Genomic DNA, 16,212 nt, shown 5'->3' with positions numbered 1-16,212 from the left:
GACAGCGACACTGATGGTCCTGACCCTGGGTGGGTTTAGGCTAATGTGTGTTTGTGTCTTAGTTTTTAACAAAAAAGTTTAAAAAGTTAAAAAAAATTACAATAGAAAAAAACTTATAGAATAAGATAAAAAGAAAGAAAATATTTTTTGTATAGCCATACAGTGTTTCCGTGTTGTGTCATTACAAGGGTCAAAAAGTTTTTAAAAGCCTTAAAATTTATAAAGTTAAAAAGTTACAGTAAGTTAAGGTTAATGCTGAAGAAAGAAAAATATTTTTAATAAACTCAGTGTCGTTGGCCAGGTGTGGTGGCTCACACCTGTAATCCTAGCCTTTGGGAGGCCAAGGCAGGAGGATTGCTTGAGCTTAGGAGTTCAAGACCAGCCTGGGCAACATAGAAAGATCTCGTCTGTACCAAAAAAAAAAAAAAAATAGCCAGTTGTGGTGGTGCACACCTGTAGTCCCAGCTACTCTGGAGGCTAAGGCTGTAGGATTGCTTGAGCCTGGGAGATAAAGTCTGCAGTGAGCTGTGGTCATACCGCTGCACACCAGCCTGGACAGCAGAGTGAGACACTGTCTCAGATTAGTGTAGCCCGAGTGGACAGTGTCTGTGGCGTCTGCAGTGGTGCACAGGGTCGAGGCTTTCACATTCACTCACCCTCACTCCCTGACTCAGAGCAACTTCCAGTCCTGCAAGCGACCTATATGGGTGTGCCATTTTTATCTTTTATGCTATACTTTTAGTGTATATTTTCTGTGTTTAGACATGCAGATACTTCTCATTGTGTTACAGTTGGCTGCAGTCACATGCTGTGCAGGTGTGTGGCCCAGGAGCAGGAGGCTGTGCCAGGTGGCCTGGGTGGGTCTGGGTTTGTGTAAGTGCACTCTGGGATGTTTGCACAACCATGAAATTGCCTCATGATGCTTCTCAGAATGTATCCCCGTTGTGAAGTGACACATGACTGTATAATTGTTGTCTTCTCTCTACTTTTATTGAATACCACATCAGATGGTGTTGTAATTTTTGCTGCAGACATCAAATACGGTTTTGAAAACTCAGGAGGAAAAGGATAATCTATTCTTCTCACACCTATTTTTGATGTTGTTTTCCTTCTGATGTTCCAAGCTATCTTCTGTAATCATTTCCTCTCTGTGTGGAGAACTTTCTTCGGTCATTCTTTCATAGTTAATCTGCTGGCCACAAATTCTCTGAGTGTTTCTTCGTCTGGGAATGGCCTTTGTCCCCGCGTCACTCCGAGGGCATCTCGCGGGATGTGGATTTCCAGGTGGTGTCTCCCCTCGTCCCGTGCCTGGGAAGCGCGTGTCCCTGCTCCCGGCTTCTGCGTTCCAGCTGTGAAACCTGCTGCCATTTAGGCTTGTGCTCCTCTCGAAGGAATGAGGGGTTTCTCTCTGGCAGCTTTCGAGGTTTTTTCTCTGTCTTTAGTTTTCAGAAATTGTACAACTGTGCATCCCAGAGCCGACTTCTCTGGGTTTGTTCTGTTTGGATTCACTCGGCTTCTCGTATCTGTGGGTTTATGTCTTTTGGCTAACAAGAAGTTTTCAGCCATTTTTTCCTCACACCGTTTTTCAGTCCACTTGCTGTCTCCTTCTGCAGTTGCAGAAACTTAGAAATCTGCTTTTTTGTTAGGGGCCTGCGGGTCCCTGAGGCCTTGCCCGTCCTCAGTCCGTTTCTCTGTGTTCAGGCAGATGAATTCGGCCTGTCTGCGGGGTCACTGATTCCGCCCTCTCTCATCTCCACTCTGCCGCTTAGCCCATCCCCAGAGATTTTTATGATGACTGTATTGTTTTAGTTGTATAATTTCCACTTGCTTCTTTTATGTAGCCTGTATTTCTTTGCTGAGGTTTTCTATTTTTTATTTGTTTACAGAGAGTGTTTGTGGCCTTTTGAAGCGTTTTAATCATGGCTGCTTTAGCACCCTCGTCAGATAACTCCCGCATCCATTCATCTCGATGTGAAGTCTGGTGCTTGTCTTTTCTCCTTCAAGTTGTGATTTTCCCGATTCTTAATATGATGAGTGACTTTTCGTTGTATCCTGGGTGGTTCGTGTGTTTATTAGGAGGCTTTAAACCAGTGGCTCCCCTGTGGAGGGTGGTGTGAGGCCTGGCCAGGGGGTTCTGCTTCCTGCCAGGCCCCCAGCCCCACCCCTGCCCGAATGGCTGACAAGGGCTTCCTCATGGCAGACGGTGGGGTGGAAAAATGTTTTAGTATTTGCCTTTTGCCAGATCTTACGTTAAGTCTTCCCTGCTGTTGGTAGCTCAGCCAGGCAGGCAGGAAAGTAGAAGGAATGAATGGCTTTTTACGTGGGTTTTCCAGAGGTTCAGCCCAGGCTAGAGCCCCAGCTTGGCTGTGCTCTGGCCGTGCAAGCCTTGGCAGCTTTCTGTAAATTGGGGAGGATGTGGGAACAGTGCCTGCCTGGTGGACCATGGGAAGATTGAAAGAGACAACCAGGCAGGGCGCTCAGTGCAGCTGCTGGTGGAAGCAGTGGTTAAAGTTCACTCGCTAAGAGGGTCCTTATGATTGCCATTTTCCTTTGATCCACATGTCTTTAAGTATCGGAAAAATAACACTTTTAGTCCCAACCCCCAAATCGGAATCAGTTCTTATTCCTTCTGGCTACAATCTTCAACATAAGTGAAGGACAATTTGGACAACAGAAAGAAGAGTTGTCATGCTGGCGGGAGATGACTTGACTTCTATTTAAGAGGTCTGAGCGTTTTTCATGCACAATCAGTTATTCTCAGCGGAGGGCGGACTCTCCATACTAAACAGGCAGAGCCCTGGCAGAGACTGCAGGGCACTTATAAAACTCAAATACCATGTTGATCTCACTGCCACTTTCTTTCCAGTTACACACAGGTCTAAAACATTGGCATAGATACTGTCTTAATCAGAAAACTTTTAAAGCTTTTTTTTTTTATTTTTCCAATTCAGAAAATTAATGCAGTACAGGTATTGATCCCACTGAAATTGTTCTAATTCAGTCATGACGCTTCATGTTTACAAAGAGTTAATGACTTGGAAAAGTACTCTGTTATACTGTTAAACTTAAGAAACAGAATTAGGCCAGGCGCGGTGGCTCACGCCTGTAATCCCAGCACTTTGGGAGGCCAAGGGGGTGCAGATCATGAGGTCAAGAGATTGAGATCACTCTGACTAACACGGTGAAACCCCATCTCCACTAAAAATACAAAAAACTAGCTGGGCATGGTGGCACGTGCCTGTATTCCCCGCTACTCGGGAGGCTGAGGCAGGAGAATCACTTGAACCCAGGAGGCAGAGGTTGCAGTGAGCCGAGATCACACCACTGCACTCCAGCCTGGGCGACAGAGCAAGACTCCATCTCAAAAAAAAAAAAAAAAAAAAGAAGGAAAGAAAAGAAACAGAATCAGAATTATCGACCACAGTCCTCATGATGCTAACACAGAGCTCCCGTCTGACCCAGCTGTTCACTTCTCGGTATTTATCCACAAGAAAGAAAAACACACATCCACATAAAGACTGGTCCACGGTGGTGATGGGGGTACAACAGTGTGAATCCACGTGATACCACAGAGTTACGCACTCAGAAATGGTTAACTTGGTACATTTTATGGTATGAGAATTTCACCACAATGAAAAACTTGTACATGAATGTTCAAGCAGCATTATTCGTATAGTTAAAAAGTATTAAGAACTCAAATGTCAGTTAGATAACAGGTGGATATAAAAAACATACTATATCCAAACAAAGGAATATTATTCAGCCATAACATAGAATGAACATTTGTAGGGTCCAGCCCCACAGGGTCAGTGGGCTTTTCTCCCTGTGTGCAGAGACGAGAGATTGTAGAAATAAAGACACAAGACAAAGAGATAAAAGAGAAGACGCGGAGACCGGTAGTGGCCCCGAATGCCTGGCTGCGCTGTTATTTATTGGATACAAAGCAAAAGGGCAGCATAAGGAGTGTGAGCCATCTCCAATGATTGACAAGGTCGCGTGAGTCACGTGTCCATTGGACAAGGGGCCCTTCCCTGTTTGGCCACCGAGGCGGAGAGACAGAGGGAGAGAGAGGACACAGCCTACGCCATTATTTCTTCATATCAGAGGTTTTTAGTACTTCACTAACTTTGCTACTGCTATCTAGAAGGCAGAGCCAGGTGTACAGGATGGAACATGAAGGCGGACCAGGAGTGTGACCACTGAAGCACAGCATCTCAGGGAGACGGTCAGGCCTCCGGATAACTGCGGTGGGCCTGACAACCACGAGAGGTGGAGGAGCAGAGTCTTCTCTGAACTCCTCCAGGGGAAGGGGGACTCCCTTTCCGGGTCTGCTGAGTAGAGGGTGTTTTCCTTGACACTGACGCTACCGCTAGACCACGGTCCGCTTGGCAATGGGCGTCTTCCCTGACACTGGCGTTACCGCTAGACCAGGGAGCCCTCTGGTGGCCCTGCCCGGGCATCACAGAAGGCTCACACTCCTGTCTTCTGGTCGCTTCTCACTATGTCCCCTCAGCCCCTATCTCTATATGGCCTGGTTTTTCCTAGGTTATGATTGTAGAGTGAGGATTATTATGATATTGGAATAAAGAGTAATTGCTACAAACTAATGATTAATGACATTCATATATAATTCTATGATCTATATCTAGTATAACTATTCTTATTTTATATGTTTTATTACACTGGAACAGCTCGTGCCCTCGGTCTCTTGCCTCGGCAGCTGGGTGGCTTGCCGCCCAGAAACATCGATTCATCCTGTAGCACAGATGAACCTTGAAAACACGATGCTTGTGAAAGAACTGGACAAAAAGGCCACACTCTGTGTGATTCCATTCATACCAACGTCCAAACTAGGCCAGTCTGCACAGAGAGAATGAATTACTGGTTGCCAGAGGCTGGGGAGGTTGGGGGAGATGGGGAGTGAGTGCTAATGGGTACAGGGTTTCTTTTTGGGGTGATGAAAGTATTCTAACATGGATTGTGGTAATAGTTGTGTAACTTTGTGAATATGCTGGAAACCATTGAATTGAATACTTTTAAATGGGTAAGTTGTATGATAAGTGAATTATATATCATAATTGTTAAAAATATATATGATACTGGCTGGGCACGGTGGGTCACGCCTGTAATCCCAGCACTTTGGGAGGCTGAGACAGGCGGATCACGAGGTCAGGAGATCGAGACCATCCTGGCCAGCATAGTGAAACCCCATCTCTACTAAAAACACAAAAAAATTAGCCGGGCGTGGTGGCGGACGCCTATAGTCCCAGCTACTAGGGAGGCTGAGGCAGGAGAATGGCGTGAGCCCAGGAGGCAGAGCTTGCAGTGAGCTGAGATCGGGCCACTGTACTCCAGAGCCTGGGTGACAGAGCGAGACTCCGTCTCAAGAAATATATGTATATCCATATATATATTTTTAAATTATTTTAATTAGACATAGAAGAACATGAATAGACTACAAATATATATACATATGTTTTATATATATATAAAACAAGGTGTTAATGATTTTCTACTAGTAGACTAGTAGATTTGTAGTAAGTTTTTTCTACTATATATACTTTTCTGTAATTTGGGAAAACCTCCCTTTCAATTTTAATAACCAGGGAAAATTTATATTTAAAATATCAAAGAAAGAAAATTAGTTGCAATGTAATAAACTCTGCTTTCTTATTAGGCTTTATTCAGAATTAACCTTGATCATTCCTAGAGGAAAGAACTCTTTCCCTCATAATATTTCACAGGTAATTCGACTTGAGTAAAGCAGGAAACACCCACCCTCACACCAAAGAAGGGTGATGGCACTGCCCACCCATCAGACTGGGCACCATTAGAAGCTGGGTGGGGCCCAGGTTGGGAAGTGGGGCGCCTTGGGTGTCATTGTTGGGATGGGAATTGGAGCAACCTCCTGGCAGCCCACCAGACAGCACCTGTCACAGTGGGAGGTGCCTGTCTCCCTTAGTGAGCACCCACTGCCACCATCAATAGACCCACAGGCCCCTTGGCCACCACAGTGCACAAGAACCAGGATGGCCGTGGAGTCCGTGTGAGAACCGGGACAGCCCTTGCATCTGGCTGAGCAAATTCTGGTGCACCCCGTGAGGGAGCCCTTCCTCACCTGTCAGCGAATCAGATATGCTGATGGGAAGCTTGTCCAAACACGCTGAGAGGAGGCAGCCAGAACAGTCATGGACACGGTGCGCCCCATACGTGCAGATCAAGAGCAGCACACACGTGTGGACCTGCAGGTGGCATGGCGGTGAGCCGGAATCCTGAGAAACTTGTGACGGTGATCATCTTTCAAAGAGGTCAGAGTTGAGTGCACTGTGGCTTCTGATTGGCGTCTTTCTGAGCCCTCATCACTGCATTTCATGGACACTGTGGGAGTCTTTGGGGAATGAGACCTAAATCCAAACCCTGGGGACAGTGGCTGTGGAGAGCTTGTGTGGCTGTTAGGGGCTTGGCCCTGGAGCCAGACACCTGGGTCGTCCCCAGTTCTGCTCTGGGCGTGTGGCCTGGAGCAGATCACCTGGTCTCTGCCCCGTTCTCATCTGTGACGTGGCAGTGGGGGTCGGACAGTTCTCAGCGGGCTGCCATAACAGGTGGCACACAGTGCTCTAGGGGCCCAGGATGCAAGGGTGAGCTCAGCAGAGGACGTTCCCCATGTGGGGAGCTGCTCTTGTGTTTCGGAGAGAGAATGAGTGAGTGATGAACCAATGAGTGGTAGACAAGACGTCTGCAGCAGGGAACCACCCTGCGAATGATTCAGACGGGGCAGTGAGCTGGTGAGCAACAGTGAGTTCCAGACTGGCGCAGGCTCTGCCTTGGAGACGGGGCTGGAATTTGAGGAACGCAGCTGAGCCTGTGGAGAGAAGAGTCTAGGGTAGGGACCTTCCAGGCAGCGGGCTCTGCGGCTTGTGTGGGTGGGCTGCTCGGTGGCCTGGGGCAGTGGAAGGGCATGGCAGGGCAGAGAAGCCTGGGTTCCATCCCAGCGTCCAGGAGCTGATGGAGGATCCTGATGAGCTGTCTGGGCCTCTGTGTGGAGAGCAGATGGGTCAGGAGGAGGCCACTGGAGCTGCAGGGGAAGGGGTGGCGTTCCAGACAGGGACCACGGTGCTGGGCCCAGGGCCAGATGTGGGCCCGGCAGTGTGACGAAGCTGTCAGGAGTGCAGCAGGCCTGGACTGCTTGTCTGTGAGTCCGTCTCCGTTCCTGCCAGGGCTGCAGAAAGGGGCCTCCTTCCGAGTCACAGACGTGGGCGCAGCGGGCTCTGAAGGACGCTGCCTCACATTTGCTTCTGTGGCTGCTGTTGATCCCTTCATTCCATCCCTCTGCTTCAAGCTGAGCTCTGCTCTGATTCCCCCAAGGAATCGTGGCAGTTTGAGATTTGAGTTTCCGGCACTTCTGCTTTAAGCCAGGCTGCAGAGGCTGACACCCTTGGGAATCATAGGTTTCTTCCACCGAGGAAACTTTCACCAGAATTGTGGCCTGAGTGGTGGAAGGCTAAGGTTAAATACAGGTATATTTGTAAAGACCTCAGATAGTGGAAGTCCGTTGGCTGAGATGGTGATCTATTCTGATATCCGGGTGGTATATTATAAACAGAACATAGCAAAGAATTACTTTCTACAGACACAGACTTCAGTGGCTGTATCAGGAGTGCCTTAATGATGGTCGCTAGAGTTCGTCCATCAGGAGACTGCGGTGGGGCACGGAGAGCAACCACTGCCTGACGGAGACTTTCGCGTGCGGCTGAGGCCTGACGAGGAATTTTATCATCAGGCATCAGCTGAGATAGGAACGCCGTCAGTCGAGAATTTTCACATCCTAGAATACGTATTCACCCCAAAGTATTGACTGCAAACCAATCCAGTTTCTACCTTTGGCTCAACATAACTTAATTTCTGAGATGAGTATGATTCATAGGGTGTTTTTGTATTTGAAAATAAAGATGTGTGTGATTCAGGTAATTTATTTTGTAGCATGTTAAAGAAAAAAAGTGAAAGGTTATTTCATTGAGTTTTAGAGAACTGTGTTTTGGAAGTGAAATCACATGTCGCTTCTTTTTTCTTTCCTAGCATTGTCATGGAAGTTCTGCGAATCCTGGTTTTGATTGGTCAGATTCTTTTTTCGCTAGCGGCGGTTTTTCTTTTATGTCTTGTTATAAAGAAGTATCTCATTGGACCCTATTATCGGAAGCTGCACGTGGAAAGCAAGGGGAACAAAGAAATCCTGATCTTGGGAATATCTGCCTTTATCTTCTTAATGTTAACGGTAATTCTCAAACTGTGTTATTTATGAAATCTGATATCTCTTTCACTGAAATCTTGTGATCCATTCTTTACCTTTTCATTTTAATAATGGTTAAAATATTTGAAACATTTACTAGTATTTTTTATTTTATACACACTTTCTTATACTACCCATCAATATGTAATACAATGAGCTAAACCCGTTTAACTGGCTTGACTCATACTCTTAAGCACTTTGCTAAAATACTGTTTGTGAGTATTACATTAAATCTGTGGGCCAGGTGTAGTGACTGACACCTGTAATCCTAGCATTTGGGGAAGCCAAGGCAGGAGAATCGCTTGAGCTCAGAAGTTTGAGAACAGCCAGGACAACATAGTGAGAACCCCTCCTCTACAAAAAATAGAAAAATTAGCCGGGCATGGTTGTGCTCACTTATAGTACCAGCTGCTGGAGAGACTGAGCTGGGAGGATGGCTTGAGCCCAGGAGGTCAAGGCTGCGGGGAGCTGTGATCGCACCACTGCCCTCCAGCCTGGGTGATAGAGCAAGACCCCATATCAAAACAAAAAAACTGTGATCATAAAAAGCGCCATAAACACTAATATCAAACCATGCTACTCTGTCTTAAATTTTCAAATAGCTTTCAACCTGAAATACAAAATTAAGTTTAGAAAAGCAGTTTTTAACTCTGTGTTGCTCACATGCTAATTAACTGTATGACTTATGCCATGTGGAAGGTTAAATAAATAAAGTTCATTTTGGAAAGTGGGCTTCTCCTTACTGAGATGACAGTCTTTACATGAGAGTGGCAGGAAATGCTCCTGGACCCCCATAGAGAGCCTCAGTGGTCCTGACAGCGCGCCTGGGCACCGTCACCGTTCAGCCCAGCAGGTGCACTTCCTGCTGTTTATCCCACAGAAACAAAGCCGTGTTCACACAGTAGTAGCCTGTACACAGGTGTTTATAGCAGCTTTATTCATATTAGCCATATAAACAGTCCAAAGGTACTTTAGTGGGTAAATAAATGTTCAACAAACTGAGCTATGTCCACACCACAGAATGCCACTCAGCAGTAAAACCACCAGCACACACCTCCTGAGAACTGTGCAGAGTGGGCAGGCAGCCCCCAAAGGCTGTATACTGTGTGGTTCTTTTTGTGTCACATTTATGAGGTGAGAAGATTACGAAATTGAGGAAAGGCTCGTGGTTCCCAGGAACTGAGGAAGAGTGGTCTGGGGAGGGGCTGGGGATGGCATTCGCTGTCTTCGCTGTATCCGTATCAGCACCTGAGTGGGGTCTTGTGCTGAAATTTGGCAAGATGTTACCATTGGGGAAACTAAAGGGTAATGAGGACTTTGTATTATTTCTTAAAACTGCAGGTTAGTACATAATTATCTCAAAATAAAAAGCTTCCGGCCGGGCGCAGTGGCTCACACCTATAATCTTTGCACTTTGGGAGGCTGAGGCAGGCAGATCATGAGGTCAGGAGTTTTAAGACCAGCCTGGCCAACATGGTGAAACCCCGTCTCTACTAAAAATACAAAAATTAGCTGGGCGTGGTGGCACACGCCTGTAATCCCAGCTACTCAGGAGGCTGAAGCAGGAGAATTGCTTGAACCCAGGAGGCAGAGGTTGCAGTGAACTGAGATCGCACCACTGCACTCCAGCCTGGGCAACAGAGCAACAAGACTCCGTCTCAGGGGGAAAAAAAAAAAAAAAAAAGTTTCCACCGGGCGCAGTAGCTCACACCTGTAATCTCAGCACTTTGTGGGGCCGAGGTGGGTAGATCTTCTGAGGTCAGGAGTTCGAGATCAGCTTGGCCAACATGGTGAAACCCTGTCTCTACTAAGAATACAAAAATTACCTGGGCGTGTTGGCACACGCCTGCAGTCCCAGATACTTGGGAGGCTGAGGCAAGAGAATCACTTGAACCCAGGAGGCAAAGGCAGAGGTGATAGAGCAAGACTCTGTCTCAAAAAAAAAAAAGTTTCCATTTTAAAAAAGTAAATTAACAAAAATTGTTTCTTATATATAATTTAATTGCCTGCTACTATTTTGTAAACTTGGGAGAAAATTATGATTTGCCTCTGGCTGTAGTGATTTTAACTATTTCAGGAGTGTGACTTATTTAAGTTTTTACATTGCTTTATCCATTCCAGAGTATTTTTCTCTTTGAAAATAACTCCCAGTGAAATTGTCTTATCTGGACAACTTCGGTGTTGCCCTCCCAGTGGCTTCTTCCATTATAGTGACTCTCTCCCCGGCTCTCGGGTTTTCTCGCTCACTGGGCAGCACTCACCTTGCACCTGCTGCCAGTCGCTTGGGGTGCTGGGCCTTCTGCGCGTCTGCACCAGGTGCCACAATGGATTCTTTCCACTGTTCAGTCTTAGGATTTGTTTCCATTTAGAGCTGTTACGAATAGAGCCGCTGTCCATTCTCGTGTGTTTGGAAGGTGCTGACTGTTGATGAGCCTCGTGCGGTGCCTGTGGAGGTGGGTTGCAGGGATCACAGTAAACAGGAGCTCAGCCTTAGTCATGACGTGGGTTTCCCCACAGTCGCCATGCCAGTGCCAGCCTGTCTTGCCACTGTGCCATGAGCATGCCGTGCCCCACAGCCTCTCTGCACTTGCTGCGGGTGTGGAGCTTCTCAGGGCTCTGACGGGGGCTCGGACAGGAGCTCCAGTGTCCACTTCCTGATGGCTGGTCTCTCGAGCCCTTCCGGAGGCTCAGCCCATCCTGCTGCTGTGCTGTGAGCACGCCGTGCCCCACAGCCTCCCTGCACTTGCTCTGTGTCTGGAGCATCTCAGGGCTCTGACGGGGGCTCCAGCATCCACTTCCCAATGACTAGTCCCTCGAGCCCTTTCAGAAGCTCAGTGGCATCTGGGTGTTGTCCCGGTGGTGTTCCTATTAAAGCCTCCAGGACGTTCTTCTGTAGGGTGAGGATTTTCTTCTCATTTGTAGGAATTATTTTTTATATGTCGGCAGATTTTTTTGTCCTTTTTAAAAATTTATTTACTGAGATAAAATTCACGTAAAATTTGCCATTTTAATCATTTGAAAGTCAGTATTCAAAATGCTTTGCCACCATCACCACTATCCAATTATATCCACCTCCCCAAAGGAATCCCCATCGCTCTCAGTTCTCCCCCCAACCTCCTCATGGCCACGGAGCCACTTCCCGGCCCTGAGGGCCGCTGCTTCCGGCCACGTCACATGGGGGCCTCTGTGTCTGGCTTCCATTTAGCGTCACGCCCTCCAGGCCTGGCTGCGTCGCCGTGCGCGCCAGCACTTCACCCCTTTTTATGGCTGAAAAACATTCCATGCCAGCATGTCAGATACGTGTTTGCAAATGTCTCGCAGTCTGTGACTTGGCTTTTCACTTTCTTACTGGTATCTTTCGATGAACAGAAGTTCTTAATTTCAGCGTCATCCAGTTATGAATTGTTTTCTTCGTGGCTGTCTTCTGTGTCTGTGTGAAAGATCCGCCTGCCCCTGGGTTGTGAAGATGCTCTTTACTATTGTCAGTGAGCATTCTGTTGTGCTTTTCTCATTAGCTCTGCAGTCCACTCAGAAGTGAGCTTCCGTTGTGTTGGAAGTGAGGGAGTGGATGAGGATTCCTTCATTCACGTGCGTTTCTGAATGCCATGCGTTGAAAAGACCTCTTGTCCCCCTTCTATAGCGTCACTCTGTCAAAAACCAAGTAGCCATGTTTGTGCGTGCATGTGCATGTGTGTGTGCTTTGTGCATGACGTGTACCTGTGTGCATGCATGTATGTGCTTTGTGTATGGTGTGTACATGTATGCTTTGTGGTGTGTGTACGTGGTCTGCGTCTGTGTGCTTTGTGGCATGTCTTCGTGTGTGGTATGCTTTATGTGATTGTGTATGTGGGCATGCATGCATGTGCCTTATGTGTGGCATGTGTACATGTGTATGCGTTTGTGTGTGCATGCATGTGTGTACTTTGGTGTGGCATGTGGTGTGTGTATGTGTGTGTGGCATGTGCGTACATACATGTGTGCTTTGTGTGCGTGTGGTGTATATGCATGTGGTATGTGTTCGTGTGTGTCCGCTTTGTGTGTGATGTGTGTACCTGTGGTACGTGTGTGTGTGTGTGTGCACATGCCTCTCTGACTCTGTCCACCTACCCTCAGCTGCACCGTAGCTTGATCTCTGTGTTGGGCCCAGCTTTGTTCTATGCTAGGGTCATCTTGGCTCTATTCGTACTCTTTCCAGATTCCACTCGAGTGTTTAGATTCAGCTGGTCAGTTTCACACACACAGAAGTCTCTTGGCGTTCCTGTGTGTCTGTCGGCCAGGTGAGGGAGCATCCGCCGGTCTGCCGTGCTGAGCCCGTGGTGCTGTTATCTCAGTCTTTCGTCTTTCATGGGTCTCAGTGTCTTGCAGTGTCGGGTGCGGGTCTTCTTTTGGGTTGAATCCTCAGGAGGTGATGTTTTTGTTGCCGTTAAAAATCGTAGTTCTTGGCCGGGCACGGTGGCTCAAGCCTGTAATCCCAGCACTTTGGGAGGCCGAGATGGGCGGATCGCGAGGTCAGGAGATCGAGACCATCCTGGCTAACACAGTGAAACCCCGTCTCTACTAAAAAATACGAAAAACTAGCCGGGTGAGGTGGCGGGCGCCTGTGGTCCCAGCTACTTGGGAGGCTGAGACAGGAGAATGGTGGGAACCCGGGAGGCGGAGCTTGCAGTGAGCTGAGATCCGGCCACTGCACTCCAGCCCGGGCGACAGAGCGAGACTCCATCTCAAAAAAAAAAAAAAAAATCGTAGTTCTTGACAAGTTTCTTTTCTTTTCATCTGATGCTGCTATCGTCTACAATTTTACTTTCTCAAGACAAAAATCATCTTTCAGGTTGGCCGGTGTCAGCTGTGCCTCATCCACAAGGCTGCCGGAAGCCTGCGTTTCGCAGAGCTGCCATGAGGCTCCTGCGTCGTGGCTGTCCAGCCAGCACTCTGCCGTGGCCGCGAATCTGGGTTATCAGATCAGCTGCCGCAGACATGCCAATGCTTCCCTCTGGCTTCGTGCCCGCCTAGTTCCGTTGCTTGTCGCCCTGTTGCTTTCTCTCTGCTTTGAGGCTGGTAGTGGGAATGCGTTTCTAACACTACCACCAGGCTATGCTGATTCAAGGTAAAGGAAAACATATCACAAATATTTAAAACAATTGAAAAATATTCTCATTCAAAAATTTCAGTGCAATCTGTATGGATATTTGTTTCAAATATTTTTAAATAATTTTTTCCCCCAGTAAGGTTAATTCAACTAATAGCAGCCTCTACATGTCAACCTCTGAGACCCAGCAGAGGCCCCAGGACCACTCTCCATTTGCGCAGCTGCTGTGTTTTCTTGTGGTGGCTCTGCTGGGTCTCGGGGCATCCTTGGGATGGGGGTGACCCTGGTGCACTGTGGGGTCTCGTGTAAAGCTCAGTCCTGCCTCTCTCAGGTCACGGAGCTGCTGGACGTCTCCATGGAGCTGGGCTGTTTCCTGGCCGGAGCGCTGGTCTCCTCTCAGGGCCCCATGGTCACCGAGGAAATCGCCGCCTCCATTGAACCCATCCGCGACTTCCTGGCCATCGTTTTCTTCGCCTCAATAGGTAATCTTCCTTCTTTACATTATAATTGTGGGGGTTAAACACATGCAGAGTGGTTCTGTAATGTGTTTATGTGCATATATATTTATATTTTATATAGCAAAAATGGTTGTCTTAAAAATTAAGTGTATTCAGCATATTTCAGTTTGGATTGCTAGTAGCCAGAAACTATTTTCTGCTTTATAGAGCGCAGAGAAATCTTATTTTATTATACTGTTTCTTCTGTCCCACTTTTCTTTTAGGCTCGGGGTGCCTGTGTAAGTTCGTGACACGGGTAATGAGTGTAGCAGGGCTTTGGTGTGCAGATGGTTTTGTCACCCAGGTAATGAGCATAGGACCCTCGGTAGTTTTTTAATCCTCACCCTCCTCCTCCCAGCCTCCACCTCGCACAGGCCCCAGTGTCTCTTGCTGCCGTCTTTGCGTCTACAGGTACTCGGTGTTGAGCTCCCACTTTTAAGTGAGAACATGTGGTATCTGGTGTTCTGTTCTTGGGTTAATTCATATGGAGAACAGCCTCCAGCTGCATCCGTGTTGCTGCAAAGGACGTGATTTCCTTCTGCTATGGTTATGTAACATTCCCTGACGTGTCTGTGCTGCGTTTTCTTCATCTGGTCCACTGTTGATGGACAGTGGGATCCTTGGAATTCACAGTCTGGGCCGATTCCATGTCTTTGCTGTTGTGAGAGGCGCGGTGATGAACATGTGAGTACCTGTGTCTTTATGGCAGAAGGATGTATGTTCCTTTGGATGCAGACCCAGCAGTGGGATTGCTGGGTCCAGTGGTAATTCTGTTTTCAGTTATTTGAGAAATCTCCAGACTGGTTTCTATCGCGGCTAATTTACAATCCTACCAATGGTTGTCTAAGTGTTGCCATTTCTCCACAACCTCGCCAGCGTCTGTTGCCTTTTGACTTTTTGGAATCGCCATTCTGACTGGTGTGAGATGGTATCTCATTGTGGTTTTGATTTGCGTTTCTCTAGTGACCAGAGATGTTGAGCATCATTTCCATATACGTGTTGTGTTGGCCGTGTCAATGTCTTTCGAAAAGGGTCTGTTCCTGTCCTTCCCTGTTTCCTAATGGGCTTGTTTGCTTTTTGCTTGCAGATTTGTTTAAGTTCCTGCTAGATTATAGATACAAGACCTTTGTCAGATCCATAGTTTGGAAGTATTTTCTCCCATTCGTAGGTTGTCTGCCCTGCTGAGCATTTCTTTGCTGGGCAGAAGCTCCTTAGTTTAGTTGATCTCACTTGTCAATTTTTGTTTTTGTTGCGATGGCTTTTGCAGTCTTCTTCATGAAACCTTTGCCAAGGCCGATGTTCAGAGGTTTTCTTACAGGGATTTTATAGTGTTCAGTTTTACATATAAGTTTTTATTACACCTTGACTTGATTTTGTATGTAGTGTTAGGAGGGGGTCCGGTTTCCGTGTTCTGCGTGTGGCTGGCCAGCGATCCCAGCACTGTTTGTTGAATGGGGAGGCCTGTTCTGGTGCTTGTTATCGTAGGCTTTATGGAAGAGCCGATGGCTGTGGGTGTGCGGCCTTATTTCTGGGTCCTCTACCTGTCCCGATGGCCTGTGCTTCTGTGCCAGTGCTGTGCTGTTCTGGTTGCTGTAGTCTGTGCTAGAGTTTGGAGTCAGGTGGCCTCTGCTGCCTCCAGCTTTGTTCCTTTTGCTTGGAGTTGCTTTGGCTACTCGGGCTCTTTATTCTGCAAGAGGAAGATTGTTGCCATGCGCACGATTGCTGGTCACTGCCATGCTTTATTGCCGCCGAGATGTGTGCTGTCGGTGGGCATCGAAAGCAGCCAGATCACCTTCAGGGGAGAATGCGTGTTCTCATTCCCCCTCATCACGGGCACTGGTGCCCACACAGGGCAAGTCCTGGGAGCTCAGGGTCGGCCATGGAAACTAACATGTCAGTGGCAAATTTGGAGGAAATACTAATTTTGACACAAAAAATTTAAATTGAGCATACTGAGATGGGCCCTTTGTTGGGTTCTGTGGAGCAGCCTGGAGTAGTGACTTGAAAGGGATGGAATCACAAGGGGTCTGGCGTCGGGACACGTCCCTGGCAGCTGTCCACTTGGCAGGGGTCTGAGATGCCCTGTGCTTTACAGGGGCCACAGACTCAGCACAACCTCAACAAAACTGAAAATTCAAAAGCTGATTCCGAATTTTATGTGGAAATTCAGAGGCCATAAATAGCCGAGGCAGTCCTGAAAGCAGCAGAGTTGGGAGGCTTGGGGCCCTTGTCGCAGGTGAAATAGGACCATTCAGCAGGGGCTCCGTGACCTCCTGACCCCAGTGCAGCCTTATGAGCCACTGTGTCCCGGGAGCACCTCCCCCACCCTCCCTCTGTGTGAC

The 16,212-nt window shown here is 47.7% G+C and overlaps 1 protein-coding gene across 1 annotated transcript in view; it reads left to right on the top strand.

Moving 5' to 3' along the window:
* Nucleotides 1-16,212, top strand: part of TMCO3 (transmembrane and coiled-coil domains 3) — a 64,711-nt gene that overhangs the window by 41,931 nt on the left and 6,568 nt on the right. The window contains exons 9-10 of the mRNA XM_011979423.1: nucleotides 8,077-8,272; nucleotides 13,705-13,855. Coding sequence (XP_011834813.1) covers nucleotides 8,077-8,272; nucleotides 13,705-13,855 — 347 coding nt within the window. The remainder of the gene's footprint in view (nucleotides 1-8,076; nucleotides 8,273-13,704; nucleotides 13,856-16,212) is intronic.

Source organism: Mandrillus leucophaeus, unplaced genomic scaffold, assembly GCF_000951045.1.
Source record: "Mandrillus leucophaeus isolate KB7577 unplaced genomic scaffold, Mleu.le_1.0 Scaffold201, whole genome shotgun sequence".
Lineage (NCBI taxonomy): Eukaryota > Metazoa > Chordata > Mammalia > Primates > Cercopithecidae > Mandrillus > Mandrillus leucophaeus.
Note: the sequence above shows the minus strand (reverse complement) of the source record. Positions and strands in the feature narration are given on the sequence as shown.